General features: G+C 53.9%; 1 protein-coding gene across 1 annotated transcript; it reads right to left on the bottom strand.

The window, feature by feature from the left end:
- Positions 1 to 9,338: 9,338 nt before the first annotated feature.
- On the bottom strand, positions 9,339 to 15,244 carry RNF5 (ring finger protein 5). Its single transcript, XM_072124848.1, has 6 exons — positions 15,074 to 15,244; positions 13,583 to 13,601; positions 12,373 to 12,485; positions 12,227 to 12,287; positions 10,307 to 10,424; positions 9,339 to 9,663 (listed from the first exon to the last, which is right to left on the bottom strand). The coding sequence occupies exons 1-6, from the start codon at positions 15,172 to 15,174 to the stop codon at positions 9,569 to 9,571; spliced, it is 507 nt and encodes a 168-aa protein (XP_071980949.1). The 5' UTR covers positions 15,175 to 15,244; the 3' UTR covers positions 9,339 to 9,568.
- Between the last annotated feature and the right edge of the window lie 287 nt (positions 15,245 to 15,531).

The following is a 15,531-nucleotide window of genomic DNA, read 5'->3' as shown; positions in this document are numbered from 1 at the left end:
CTGAGATGTGATAAGATGGCCGCTCCCCCCGGCCTGTGCCCCTGAGATGTGATAAGATGGCCGCTCCCCCCGGCCTGTGCCCCTGAGATGTGATAAGATGGCCGCTCCCCCCCGGCCTGTGCCCCTGAGATGTGATAAGATGGCCGCTCCCCCCTCCCGGCCTGTGCCCCTGAGATGTGATAAGATGGCCGCTCCCCCCCCCGGCCTGTGCCCCTGAGATGTGATAAGATGGCCGCTCCCCCCCCCCCCCGGCCTGTGCCCCTGAGATGTGATAAGATGGCCGCTCCCCCCCCCCGGCCTGTGCCCCTGAGATGTGATAAGATGGCCGCTCCCCCCCGGCCTGTGCCCCTGAGATGTGATAAGATGGTCGCTCCCCCCGGCCTGTGCCCCTGAGATGTGATAAGATGGCCGCTCCCCCCCCGGCCTGTGCCCCTGAGATGTGATAAGATGGCCGCTCCCCCCCGGCCTGTGCCTCTGAGATGTGATAAGATGGCCGCTCCCCCCCGGCCTGTGCCCCTGAGATGTGATAAGATGGCCGCTCCCCCCCCCCGGCCTGTGCCCCTGAGATGTGATAAGATGGCCGCTCCCCCCCCCGGCCTGTGCACCTGAGATGTGATAAGATGGCCGCTCCCCCCGGCCTGTGCCCCTGAGATGTGATAAGATGGCCGCTCCCCCCGGCCTGTGCCCCTGAGATGTGATAAGATGGCCGCTCCCCCCCGGCCTGTGCCCCTGAGATGTGATAAGATGGCCGCTCCCCCCGGCCTGTGCCCCTGAGATGTGATAAGATGGCCGCTCCCCCCGGCCTGTGCCCCTGAGATGTGATAAGATGGCCGCTCCCCCCCGGCCTGTGCCCCTGAGATGTGATAAGATGGCCGCTCCCCCCGGCCTGTGCCCCTGAGATGTGATAAGATGGCCGCTCCCCCCCGGCCTGTGCCCCTGAGATGTGATAAGATGGCCGCTCCCCCCGGCCTGTGCCCCTGAGATGTGATAAGATGGCCGCTCCCCCCCGGCCTGTGCCCCTGAGATGTGATAAGATGGCGGCTCCCCCCCGGCCTGTGCCCCTGAGATGTGATAAGATGGCCGCTCCCCCCCGGCCTGTGCCCCTGAGATGTGATAAGATGGTCGCTCCCCCCGGCCTGTGCCCCTGAGATGTGATAAGATGGTCGCTCCCCCCGGCCTGTGCCCCTGAGATGTGATAAGATGGCCGCTCCCCCCCGGCCTGTGCCCCTGAGATGTGATAAGATGGTCGCTCCCCCCGGCCTGTGCCCCTGAGATGTGATAAGATGGCCGCTCCCCCCCGGCCTGTGCCCCTGAGATGTGATAAGATGGCCGCTCCCCCCCCCCCCGGCCTGTGCCCCTGAGATGTGATAAGATGGCCGCTCCCCCCGGCCTGTGCCCCTGAGATGTGAGAAGATGGCCGCTCCCCCCCCCCGGCCTGTGCCCCTGAGATGTGATAAGATGGCCGCCCCCCCTGGCCTGTGTCCCTGAGATGTGATAAGATGGCCGCTCCCCCCCGGCCTGTGCCCCTGAGATGTGATAAGATGGCCGCTCCCCCCCGGCCTGTGCCCCTGAGATGTGATAAGATGGCCGCTCCCCCTGGGGGTTGTAGCGCCTCCATATGGACATTTATAGCATTGCGGCAAGAAACGGAACATAATCGAGGAATTGGACACTAAGACGACAAACATGAGCCGGGACCGAGAGCTAGGACTGAGGACCGGCCTGCAGCAAGCAGGTCCCCCCATCAAGATGTGACAGTCCCTGATGTGGGGACTGACCAAAATGTGTCTGGGACTAAGAACATGATAATGGGAAGCTAGGACTAAGGATGGACTGACCAATTCTTTATCACAGAATCGTAGGAGGGGAAATCCAAAACGCGTCAGTGCTTGGAGATAACGGGCCAGGACCTAGGACCCAAAACGCGTCAGTGCTTGGAGATAACGGGCCAGGACCAAGGACCCAAAACGCGTCAGTGCTTGGAGATAACGGGCCAGGACCTAGGACCCAAAATGCGGCAGTGCTTGGAGATAACGGGCCAGGACCTAGGACCCAAAATGCGTCAGTGCTTGGAGATAACGGGCCAGGACCAAGGACCCAAAACGCATCAGTGCTTGGAGATAACGGGCCAGGACCTAGGACTCAAAACGCGTCAGTGCTTGGAGATAACGGGCCAGGACCAAGGACCCAAAACGCGTCAGTGCTTGGAGATAACGGGCCAGGACCTAGGACCCAAAATGCGGCAGTGCTTGGAGATAACGGGCCAGGACCTAGGACCCAAAATGCGTCAGTGCTTGGAGATAACGGGCCAGGACCTAGGACCCAAAATGCGTCAGTGCTTGGAGATAACGGGCCAGGACCTAGGACCCAAAACGCGTCAGTGCTTGGAGATAACGGGCCAGGACCTAGGACCCAAAATGCGTCAGTGCTTGGAGATAACGGGCCAGGACCTAGGACCCAAAATGCGTCAGTGCTTGGAGATAACGGGCCAGGACCTAGGACCCAAAATGCGTCAGTGCTTGGAGATAACGGGCCAGGACCTAGGACCCAAAATGCGTCAGTGCTTGGAGATAACGGGCCAGGACCTAGGACCCAAAATGCGTCAGTGCTTGGAGATAACGGGCCAGGACCTAGGACCCAAAATGCGTCAGTGCTTGGAGATAACGGGCCAGGACCTAGGACCCAAAATGCGTCAGTGCTTGGAGATAACGGGCCAGGTCCTAGGACCCAAAATGCATCAGTGCTTGGAGATAACGGGCCAGGTCCTAGGACCCAAAATGCGTCAGTGCTTGGAGATAACGGGCCAGGACCTAGGACCCAAAATGCATCAGTGCTTGGAGATAACGGGCCAGGTCCTAGGAACCAAAATGTGTCAGTGCTTGGAGATAATGGGCCAGGTACTAGGACCCAAAATGCGTCAGTGCTTGGAGATAACGGGCCAGGACCTAGGACCCAAAATGCGTCAGTGCTTGGAGATAACGGGCCAGGTCCTAGGAACCAAAATGCGGCAGTGCTTGGAGATACCGGGCCAGGACTAAGGACCCAAAATGCGTCAGTGCTTGGAGATAATGGGCCAGGACCTAGGACCCAAAATGCGTCAGTGCTTGGAGATAACGGGCCAGGACCTAGGACCCAAAATGCGGCAGTGCTTGGAGATAACGGGCCAGGACCTAGGACCCAAAATGCGGCAGTGCTTGGAGATAACGGGCCAGGACCAAGGACCCAAAATGCGTCAGTGCTTGGAGATAAAGGGCCAGGATCAGGACCCAAAATGCGTCAGTGCTTGGAGATAATGGGCCAGGACCTAGGACCCAAAATGCAGCAGTGCTTGGAGATAACGGGCCAGGACCTAGGACCCAAAATGCGGCAGTGCTTGGAGATAACGGGCCAGGACCTAGGACCCAAAATGCGTCAGTGCTTGGGCACAGAAGGCTATGACTTAGGATGCACCGTCTCTGGACCCTCATACAACCCCAGGACTAGCTGGGACTACTGGGACACCTGGCCACCGGGCAATGCTGCTGCGGCTGCTGCGTGACATTGGGTTCCCCCTCCTCTAGGGACCAGTCGCGATGCGGTTGTCACCATCTTTCATGTACAATCTCCTATTACAGCGCAGCGCCCCCTCCTGTGGATAGGCAGTGCCTGGTACTGCGGCTCACCCCATGGCACAGATACTGCATGTACTTTCCTTTTGTTGGCGTCAGTATAGAGCAGCAGGGGCGATGCACATAGGAGACACCTGGGACCTCTCCTCTCTATAGCTCCGCGGGGACCTCTCTGCATCAAACAGCTTTCTAATGAATACTAATTATGGCAGAAATCCGTCATCACTGGTCTACTAATTGCATTTTAATTAGGAATGTTAATTAGTCTAATTAGCAGCAGATAGCGGTGACACCAAGGCTCCTGAGTACAAGACACGGGGAGGGGAATGGGGGGGATGTCACCCCCATCATACAGGGGGGTTAGTGGCAGACTCCCAGCATTCCCTGTGCTATGCTGGGAGTTGTAGTTTGCCAGCAGCTGGGGAGCCGGAGGTCACAGGCCGCACACACTGAACCGGTTTTATTACCATAAATTACCCCCCCCCCCCCGCCCGCCGCCGCCGGATATTTACATCTCGCCAGATATATTCATAAAGTGTTTTACATATGATCCATATATTTCCATACATCCATGCGTAATGGGGGACGCCGCAGCCGTCATGTTATAGGGGGGAAGGGGCGACAGCCAATATGGCCGCCAGGACCCGCCAGGAGACAAATAATATCTGGGCTCCCTGTCTATACATTCGTATCCATGTGCCGTTCAGGAGTCTAGGAGAGCAGAGTGACAGACGTCTTATCTTCATCTATCACTCTGCCTGGACTTCCCCTTTAAGTGATCTCCGCACCTGCTCCGGGGCTGGAGGCGGCTCCGGCCATCAGTAAACATTGTGTATGACTGTATAGTGCGTGCAGGTGACAGATCCGGTTTATGGGTCTCCTCACCTATAGGCGGCTCTATATGTGTCTCCCCCTAGGATTCTCCATTGATTTTTGCAGGGTAGAACATGCTGCCTGCAGAATGTACACATTGTAGTGCCCTATCTGCAGGCAGCATGTTATAGAGCAGGAGGAGCTGAGCAGATTGTACATAGTGTCCTATCTGCAGGCAGCATGTTATAGAGCAGAGGAGCTGAGCAGATTGTACACAGTGTCCTATCTGCAGGCAGCATGTTATAGAGCAGGAGGAGCTGAGCAGATTGTACATAGTGTCCTATCTGCAGGCAGCATGTTATAGAGCAGGAGGAGCTGAGCAGATTGTACATAGTGTCCTATCTGCAGGCAGCATGTTATAGAGCAGGAGGAGATGAGCAGATTATACATAGTGTCCTATCTGCAGACACTAGGACACTATGTACAATCTGCTCAGCCCCTCCTGCTCTATAACATGCTGCCTGCAGATAGGACACTATGTACAATGTGCTCAGCCCCTCCTGCTCTATAACATGCTGCCTGCAGATAGGACACTATGTACAATGTGCTCAGCCCCTCCTGCTCTATAACATGCTGCCTGCAGATAGGACACTATGTACAATGTGCTCAGCCCCTCCTGCTCTATAACATGCTGCCTGCAGATAGGACACTATGTACAATCTGCTCAGCCCCTCCTGCTCTATAACATGCTGCCTGCAGATAGGACACTATGTACAATCTGCTCAGCTCCTCCTGCTCTATAACATGCTGCCTGCAAATAGGACACTATGTACAATCTGCTCAGCTCCTCCTGCTCTATAACATGCTGCCTGCAAATAGGACACTATGTACAATCTGCTCAGCTCCTCCTGCTCTATAACATGCTGCCTGCAAATAGGACACTATGTACAATCTGCTCAGCTCCTCCTGCTCTATAACATGCTGCCTGCAGATAGGACACTATGTACAATCTGCTCAGCTCCTCCTGCTCTATAACATGCTGCCTGCAGATAGGACACTATGTACAATCTGCTCAGCTCCTCCTGCTCTATAACATGCTGGCTGCAGATAGGACACTCTGTACAATCTGCTCAGCTCCTCCTGCTCTATAACATGCTGCCTGCAGATAGGACACTATGTACAATCTGCTCAGCTCCTCCTGCTCTATAACATGCTGGCTGCAGATAGGACACTCTGTACAATCTGCTCAGCTCCTCCTGCTCTATAACATGCTGCCTGCAGATAGGATACTATGTACAATCTGCTCAGCTCCTCCTGCTCTATAACATGCTGCCTGCAGATAGGACACTATGTACAGTCTGCTCGGCTCCTCCTGCTCTATAACATGCTGCCTGCAGATAGGACACTATGTACAATCTGCTCAGCTCCTCCTGCTCTATGACATGCTGCCTGCAGATAGGACACTATGTACAATCTGCTCAGCTCCTCCTGCTCTATAACATGCTGCCTGCAGATAGGACACTATGTACAATGTGCTCAGCTCCTCCTGCTCTATAACATGCTGCCTGCAGATAGGACACTATGTACAGTCTGCTCGGCTCCTCCTGCTCTATAACATGCTGCCTGCATATAGGACACTATGTACAATCTGCTCAGCTCCTCCTGCTCTATAACATGCCGCCTGCAGATAGGACACTATGTACAACCTGCTCAGCTCCTCCTGCTCTATAACATGCTGCCTGCAGATAGGACACTATGTACAATGTGCTCAGCTCCTCCTGCTCTATAACATGCTGCCTGCAGATAGGACACTATGTACAATCTGCTCAGCTCCTCCTGCTCTATAACATGCTGCCTGCAGATAGGACACTATGTACAATCTGCTCAGCTCCTCCTGCTCTATAACATGCTGCCTGCATATAGGACACTATGTACAATCTGCTCAGCTCCTCCTGCTCTATAACATGCTGCCTGCAGATAGGACACTATGTACAATGTGCTCAGCTCCTCCTGCTCTATAACATGCTGCCTGCAGATAGGACACTATGTACAATGTGCTCAGCTCCTCCTGCTCTAACATGCTGCCTGCAGATAGGACACTATGTACAATGTGCTCAGCTCCTCCTGCTCTATAACATGCTGCCTGCAGATAGGACACTATGTACAATCTGCTCAGCTCCTCCTGCTCTATAACCCGCTGCCTGCAGATAGGACACTATGTACAATCTGCTCAGCTCCTCCTGCTCTATAACATGCTGCCTGCAGATAGGACACTATGTACAATCTGCTTGGCTCCTCCTGCTCTATAACATGCTGCCTGCAGATAGGACACTATGTACAATCTGCTCAGCTCCTCCTGCTCTATAACATGCTGCCTGCATATAGGACACTATGTACAATCTGCTCAGCTCCTCCTGCTCTATAACATGCCGCCTGCAGATAGGACAAGTTGCTGCACTATATATAACCACTATACGTCTTCATACTGTTGCCCTAATCCTTTTACTATAAAATCCTTATGTGAGAGGAGAAAATCTGCTTCCTCCTGATTCCTTATATTATAGCCCCCGGGGATCCTATAGGTGCGTCCTATAGTGGGAGGGGGGGGGAAGGGGCCTGAGGCCGTAGTTCTGTCCTCAGATGTGGGTGCAGGGTGCAGGGAGCTGGTGTAAGAGGTGCAGACACAGGAAGTGTCCTCCAGGCACCTCCCTGCCCCCAACCATGAGGGAGCGGCTCAGTGCTGCCACCTGGTGCACAGCAGACAGGACTACAGGGGCAGGAGGTCTCCTGATCTTTATGTAGGGATTATTCTTACATAGGGTGCGGACCCCACACAGCGAGTACAGAGGGGCCTCACAGCCGCCACACGGGGCCCAAGGAAGAGCTCGTCATGTAACAGACACTGTCAGAGCGACCTAATCCTCTCCATCTCCCATACATGGCGACCCGTATTCCTAAGGAGAGTGCAAACATATAGGATATTGTATTATACCCCAGAGCTGCACTCACTATTCTGCTGCTGGTGCAGTCACTGTACATACATGACATTACTTATCCTGCACTGATCCTGAGTTACATTCTGTATTATACCCCAGAGCTGCACTCACTATTCTGCTGCTGGTGCAGTCACTGTACATACATGACATTACTTATCCTGTACTGATCCTGAGTTACATCCTGTATTATACCCCAGAGCTGCACTCACTATTCTGCTGCTGGTGCAGTCACTGTGTACATACATGACATTACTTATCCTGTACTGATCCTGAGTTACATTCTGTATTATACCCCAGAGCTGCACTCACTATTCTGCTGCTGGTGCCGTCACTGTGTACATACATGACATTACTTATCCTGTACTGATCCTGAGTTACATCCTGTATTATACCCCAGAGCTGCACTCACTATTCTGCTGCTGGTGCAGTCACTGTGTACATACATGACATTACTTATCCTGTACTGATCCTGAGTTACATCCTGTATTATACCCCAGAGCTGCACTCACTATTCTGCTGCTGGTGCAGTCACTGTGTACATACATGACATTACTTATCCTGTACTGATCCTGAGTTACATCCTGTATTATACCCCAGAGCTGCACTCGCTATTCTGCTGCTGGTGCAGTCACTGTGTACATACATGACATTACTTATCCTGTACTGATCCTGTGTTACATCCTGTATTATACCCCAGAGCTGCACTCACTATTCTGCTGCTGGTGCAGTCACTGTGTACATACATGACATTACTTATCCTGTACTGATCCTGAGTTACATCCTGTATTATACCCCAGAGCTGCACTCACTATTCTGCTGCTGCTGCAGTCACTGTGTACATACATGACATTACTTATCCTGTACTGATCCTGAGTTACATCCTATATAATACCCCAGAGCTGCACTCACTATTCTGCTGCTGGTGCAGTCACTGTGTACATACATGACATTACTTATCCTGCACTGATCCTGAGTTACATCCTGTATTATACTCCAGAGCTGCACTCACTATTCTGCTGCTGGTGCAGTCACTGTGTACATACATGACATTACTTATCCTGTACTGATCCTGTATTATACTCCAGAGCTGCACTCGCTATTCCGTGTACATATGACATCTGGTGAGTATATATAGACATTGCACTCGCATGTATCAGATTTGGTTCCGTTTAATAGTAGTAACAGGCGATGTATAATACATTTTGCCTTCCACAATATTTACAAGTGAGAAATCAAATACAAATTTTTGCTTTTATGTTGAGATTTTGCTGTGAAGGTTTTATAGAAAATAGCTGCCCCCTCGAAGGACCCGGCGTGGAAAGGGTAAAGATGAAAGTGGGGGAGGGGATCATCCTGTATGAGGCCGTGCTAGGACCCTGACATGACTCTCATCTTCTCTGTATTTACACAGGGCAAGCGCTCATCCCCATTCATGTAACACGGTGGAGGAGACACCGGGCCACAGGTCGTGTCTGGTACTGCAGTATAGATCTACTAGGGTGATCGGTCTATGGAGAGATGTATAATCAGACCGCTGTGTATACTGTTAGTAGCAGCAGGACTGTGATGCATTAATTCCCTGCCCTCTGGTATCCAATCAGCAGCCTGCTATAATCCTGGAGTATAGATCCACATATCACAGTCCTGCTGCTACTAACACAAAGCCCTGATTACAGGAACCAAAACTGACCAGTCGTCAGGCCAAGTGCATCCTGCCCCCAGGAGCTGGACATCGTATACACGGAGCAGAGGAGAACCCCCCGGGAGCAGAGGAGAACCCCCCGGGAGCAGAGGAGAACCCCCCCGTATCAGTACAAGGAGGATCCGGGAGGTCGTCTCCATACATCCCCCGCACAGGGAATCCTTGCAGCCATTCACAATGTGCCCAAAAAAAATAATAGAAAACCAGTCAGACAAATACTTACAAATGTAAAAAGATTTAACAGAGGTCCCGGAGATTTATAAGGTGCCCATAGATAGAGATGTGATTGGAGGAATTTTTGGGGGGTTTAGAGGGGTCGGGGGGGGGGGGGGGGGGGGGGGATAGTAAAACCGTCTCATAGGCCGAGGAGTGATTGCAGGGATATAGAGGATGGAGGCAGAGCCTGGAGTGTGAGGCCCCCTGCTGGCGAGCGGCGTGTACTGCAGCCATCACACGCTGATCAACCACAGGAAGAAGAAGGCAGCGATGATGAGGAAGAGGGAGTCAGGAAGCCCGAACATCCGTCCCTGGGGGAGTCCAGCGTCTGCAAGGTCAACAGAGACGACATACAAGCAGTGAGAGGGAGTAAACTATTTCTGACCTATACACAAGAGGACCAGTGGGGGGTAAAACACCCAAAAATCATCTATGGAGGGAGCTGGAAGCCGCCCGGCTCACTGCACGTTAAAGGAAATCCACCATCAGAATCCATCCTGATAACCCGGGACATCACTGATAGATCCGGCACCAGGACTGTGGGGTCTTCTTATATCTTATCCATGGCCTCTGCTGTTCTAACATCAACTTTTACAATTATACTAATGAGGGAGAAGGGCTCCAGGGGGTGTTACCAGAGTCCTCCGTGCTGTATCCCCTCTCCCTCTGCCTGATGTAACCTCACACAGCGGGAGGGGTTGCTCCTGCACAGAGTAGCGGCCTTTAAAGCTGCAGCATGGAGGGGATCTGGTAAGGTCCACAGGAGAACCCTCAGGCTCATTAGCATAAATTTGAAAGGTGATGTTAGAAGGAAGGAGACCATGGATAACAGATATAAGAAGATGCCGCAGTTCCGGTGCCCGGATCTATCAGTGATGTCCCGGGTTATCAGGATGGATTTTCATAGTAGATGTGATGTAAGGTGCTGCCCCTTCCCTCAGTCGCTATATATCGGGTCAGGGAGCACTTACCTGCACGAGGCGCCGACTGGAAATCATTAGTGTTAAAGACTGTAGTAAAAAATCCAAACGGGAAAGCACCGATGCCGAAAGACATGTGGAAGCCGGTGTCTGTGAACCCCGGGACCCCCTGCAAAAGAGAAAGACCACAGACCCATAGAAAAGAGGGAAGAGTCTACTGTCTAATCATATAACAGGTCCACAGAATATGGCACCAGATGCACTACATTCACCAGAACTCACCCTATGGGAAGTGAGGACGCCCCCCCCCCCAATGGCACAGGACGCGCCCTCCCCCCCCCCCAATGGCACAGGACGCGCCCCCCCCCCAGGGCACACATGGCGCTGTCACCCGGTCACACACCAGTCACCCTGCAGTACCAGGCGCTACCTGAGGACACACATGGCGCTGTCACCCGGTCACACACCAGTCACCCTGCAGTACCAGGCGCTACCTGAGGGCACACATGGCGCTGTCACCCGGTCACACACCAGTCACCCTGCAGTACCAGGCGCTACCTGAGGGCACACATGGCGCTGTCACCCGGTCACACACCAGTCACCCTGCAGTACCAGGCGCTACCTGAGGGCACACATGGCGCTGTCACCCGGTCACACACACCAGTCACCCTGCAGTACCAGGCGCTACCTGAGGGCACACATGGCGCTGTCACCCGGTCACACACACCAGTCACCCTGCAGTACCAGGCGCTACCTGAGGGCACACATGGCGCTGTCACCCGGTCACACACCAGTCACCCTGCAGTACCAGGCGCTACCTGAGGGCACACATGGCACTGTCACCCGGTCACACACCAGTCACCCTGCAGTACCAGGCGCTACCTGAGGGCACACATGGCGCTGTCACCCGGTCACACACCAGTCACCCTGCAGTACCAGGCGCTACCTGAGGGCACACATGGCGCTGTCACCCGGTCACACACCAGTCACCCTGCAGTACCAGGCGCTACCTGAGGGCACACATGGCGCTGTCACCCGGTCACACACCAGTCACCCTGCAGTACCAGGCGCTACCTGAGGGCACACATGGCGCTGTCACCCGGTCACACACCAGTCACCCTGCAGTACCAGGCGCTACCTGAGGGCACACATGGCGCTGTCACCCGGTCACACACCAGTCACCCTGCAGCACCAGGCGCTACCTGAGGACACACATGGCGCTGTCACCCGGTCACACACCAGTCACCCTGCAGTACCAGGCGCTACCTGAGGGCACACATGGCGCTGTCACCCGGTCACACACCAGTCACCCTGCAGTACCAGGCGCTACCTGAGGGCACACGTGGCGCTGTCACCCGGTCACACACCAGTCACCCTGCAGTACCAGGCGCTATCTGAGGGCACACATGGCGCTGTCACCCGGTCACACACCAGTCACCCTGCAGTACCAGGCGCTACCTGAGGGCACACATGGCGCTGTCACCCGGTCACACACCAGTCACCCTGCAGTACCAGGCGCTACCTGAGGGCACACATGGCGCTGTCACCCGGTCACACACCAGTCACCCTGCAGTACCAGGCGCTACCTGAGGGCACACATGGCGCTGTCACCCGGTCACACACCAGTCACCCTGCAGTACCAGGCGCTACCTGAGGGCACACATGGCGCTGTCACCCGGTCACACACCAGTCACCCTGCAGTACCAGGCGCTACCTGAGGGCACACATGGCGCTGTCACCCGGTCACACACCAGTCACCCTGCAGTACCAGGCGCTACCTGAGGGCAGACATGGCGCTGTCACCCGGTCACACACCAGTCACCCTGCAGTACCAGGCGCTACCTGAGGGCACACATGGCGCTGTCACCCGGTCTCAGAGAAGTTAATGTTGACGACCAGTCACTGACTAGCTCTAGATTTGGAGAGGGCAGCACTCGTGACTCCTGAAGTTTGGTTAGAAGAAGGACTTACCCCTCCTGCTCTGTTCTCTGGCTCCGGCCGCTGTCCCTGAGGTCTTGGAGGAGTCTTCAACCTGAAAGAAAACGTATAAGATGCGAGAATAAACGCGGCTGGACTACAGTGAGGGACGGGGGTCAAGCTACTAACACGACCTTTACCTGGGGTCCTCCTGGTTGCTGTCCCCTCGGCCGTATATAGGGATGACATTCTCCCGGCTGATCCCCGCCTTACACACCGGACACTCCTGACGCTCCGGCCGCGTCTCGAACCACTGGGAAGATAAATGCACCAATAGTAACTACCACAGGGGTGACCGTGACCCCCGAACCCTCAGTGTGACCTCAGATGCCCTGCCCCTATCACCCAGGCTCAGGGGTCAGGGGTCTCGCCTCAGGTGCACAGTGCAGTCAGGGTTAGATTATGTCTTTGGGGTCTGGGCCCTGTACATAAGTGACCTCCTCCCACCATCTTCTCTCCTACCTGTAATGGCTGATAACAGGGAGTAATAGAACACATTAACTACACATCAGTGACTGTGCAGGGGACTGATCAGAGGGAAGACTGTAGGATCCGGCTTCCTAGAGCATCTCCATGGCTCTCTGCTGGTTGCTCTCTGTTATCAGCCACTTCCAGGACTGGGTGGGCTGCGGCCCGGTTATCAGGGGTCCCGAGCAGGCAGAGATGATGCAGGAGTGCGGCCATGACTTTGTACGGCTGCACCTCTGCCCTCACCCCCCGTACACTGCAGCTGCCGACCGAGGAGGAGACCAGAACACGGCAGGGGCCAAGCTGGGGCTGTATCCTCACACTGCTGTATCCTTCCTTCTAAAATCAACTTTTAATATTATGCTAATAATCCAGAAGTGCTATGGCGGCATTATCAGAGCCCCTCTGTGCTGCAACTTCACAGGCCGTTATAATGAGCTATTATGCTATAATGAAGTGTGGAGGGAGAAGGGGAGACAGTGTAACAGCCTTGGAAGTAACCCCCCCCCCCCCCCATAGCTCATTAGTATAATTTAAAAAGTTGATGTTGGAAGGGAGGAGGCCGGGGATAACAAATATAAGAAGATCCCCCAGTCCCGGTGCCCGGATACAAGCGATTTCCCTGCTTTATCAGGATGGATTCCTGGAGACACATTTCACAGTCCTGCTTCTAATAACCCACATCTCTCCAGGGAAAATAGCTAACAGATGACATCGATGTGAGGATGCTACACTTGTAAACTACAATCCTGGATTAGAAATCCATAATCCACAGTCCTGCTGCTACTAACAGCACACACTGAGGTGGGATCTCTCCAGCACTGTATGGTCCGCAGCCTGTCCATGTGTGTAATATACAGGGATATCCAGGCAGCGACTTACCTGATGGAGACAGGGCCAGCTGGGAAGAGACAAGAGAGGACAAGGTGAGTACATGTATCATCATAGACACGGCTACACGAAGTATAGCGCCCCTGCTGCCAACAAGACATGGAAAATATAGGACACCCCGGGGTAAACCTGGCGTCACAAACAGACATAAAACCTGCCGGACCAGAAACTCCGGACCAGGATGTGACGCGCGACAACACAGCAGAACACCCGGATCCATTCATTCTGCGCTCACTGCCAATTACTGACAACTCCAGTCATAAACTAAGTGACCCCCGATCTAAGTCCTGGTCCACACAGGACGCGTGTGATGCAGTTCTTCTAGTGTGTCCTCACACTGCTGTGCACCGAGCTGCTCCACGTCCCTCCCCATCGCTGTAACTCACTGGTTGAATGCTACAGCAGTTATTCAGAGCAATGGGGAAGAGCACAGAGCACAGCAGTGTGAGGACACAACCCCAGAGAACTGGGAGTAGCTACAATCCTGGAATATACACGCATATATCCCAGCTCAGCTGCTACTAAGAGTATATATACATCTCCCCAGGGACACCACCTGCCTGCATGGAGCACAGAGCACAGCAGGGTGAGGACACAACCCCAGAGAACTGGGAGTAGCTACAATCCTGGAATATACACGCATATATCACAGCTCAGCTGCTACTAAGAGTATATATACACATCTCCCCAGGGACACCACCTGCCTGCATGGAGCACAGCAGGGTGAGGACACAACCCCAGAGGACTGGGAGTAGCTACAATCCTGGAATATACACGCATATATCACAGCTCAGCTGCTACTAAGAGTATATATACACATCTCCCCAGGGACACCACCTTCCTGCATGGAGCACAGCAGGGTGAGGACACAACCCCAGAGGACTGGGAGTAGCTACAATCCTGGAATATACACGCATATATCACAGCTCAGCTGTTACTAAGAGTATATACATCTCCCCGGGGACATCACCTGCCTGCAGGGAGCACAGAGCACAGCAGGGTGAGGACACAACCCCTGAGGACTGGGAGTAGCTACAATCCTGGAATATACAGGCATATGTCACAGCTCAGCTGCTACTAAGAGTATATATACATCTCCCAGGGGACAATACCTGTCTGCAGGGAGCACAGAGCACAGCAGGGTGAGGACACAACCCCAGAGTACTGGGAGAAGCTACAATTCTGGAATATACATGCATACCACAGCTCAGCTGCTACTAAGAGTATATATACATCTCCCAGGGGACAATACCTGCCTGAAGGGAGCACAGAGCACAGCAGGGTGAGGACACAACCCTTGAGGACTGAGGACGCACACTCCCTATATACAGTATACAGGCAATATTCCTGCTTCTGAATGGGGTGCTGGCAGTTTATGGGTAAAACCCGCTGCCCGTCATTGCCGCGCAGTGTGAACAAGTCCCTAAGACGCACCCGTCACTGGCCGTTACCTCTGTGACCCCGCACACCTCCGGCACTCACCAGTACAGATGTCCGCACACACTGACCACCGGCTCCCGCGCCGTCTCCAGGCAGATATTACATTCATAGGCCGCACCGGGGCTGCCAGCAGCCGCCGCCATGGCAACCGAGAGACCGGAACCTAGCCGGGCAAAGGCGGTGCCTAACGGGAGAGGTCAAGACACTGATTGGATGAAACCGAAAACCGATTCACCACCCGATTGGTCCGAATGCCCTTACATCACGTAAACAGTCACTCATTGGACAAGCTCTGTTCCGCCTCAGTTGTTTGATGCAATCAGGTGTAATCCGTGAAGAAAGGCGTTGATTGGCTGAAAGGAGGAACCGCATGCGATAAGTGGGCGGGATCGCTGTCTGTCAAAGATCAGCCCCGCCCTGTTTATGTCTATTACATAATCACATGGCGCTGGATGTGACGAGAATGTCATTTTTTTCTGGATTCAAACAACTTTATCGTC

The sequence above is a fragment of the Engystomops pustulosus genome, chromosome 9 (genome assembly GCF_040894005.1).
Source record: "Engystomops pustulosus chromosome 9, aEngPut4.maternal, whole genome shotgun sequence".
NCBI lineage: Eukaryota > Metazoa > Chordata > Amphibia > Anura > Leptodactylidae > Engystomops > Engystomops pustulosus.
Note: the sequence above shows the minus strand (reverse complement) of the source record. Positions and strands in the feature narration are given on the sequence as shown.

Excerpts from the sequence above, each read along its gene's own strand:
- RNF5 (XM_072124848.1), bottom strand. The coding sequence starts at position 15,174 with ATGGCGGCGGCTGCTGGCAGCCCCGGTGCGGCCTATGAATGTAATATC. Across the intron at positions 12,288-12,372 it reads AGCAACCAGGAGGACCCCAG|GTTGAAGACTCCTCCAAGAC; the intron begins GTAAAGGTCGTG and ends GTTTTCTTTCAG. Across the intron at positions 10,425-12,226 it reads CAGAGAACAGAGCAGGAGGG|GGGGTCCCGGGGTTCACAGA; the intron begins GTAAGTCCTTCT and ends TCTCTTTTGCAG.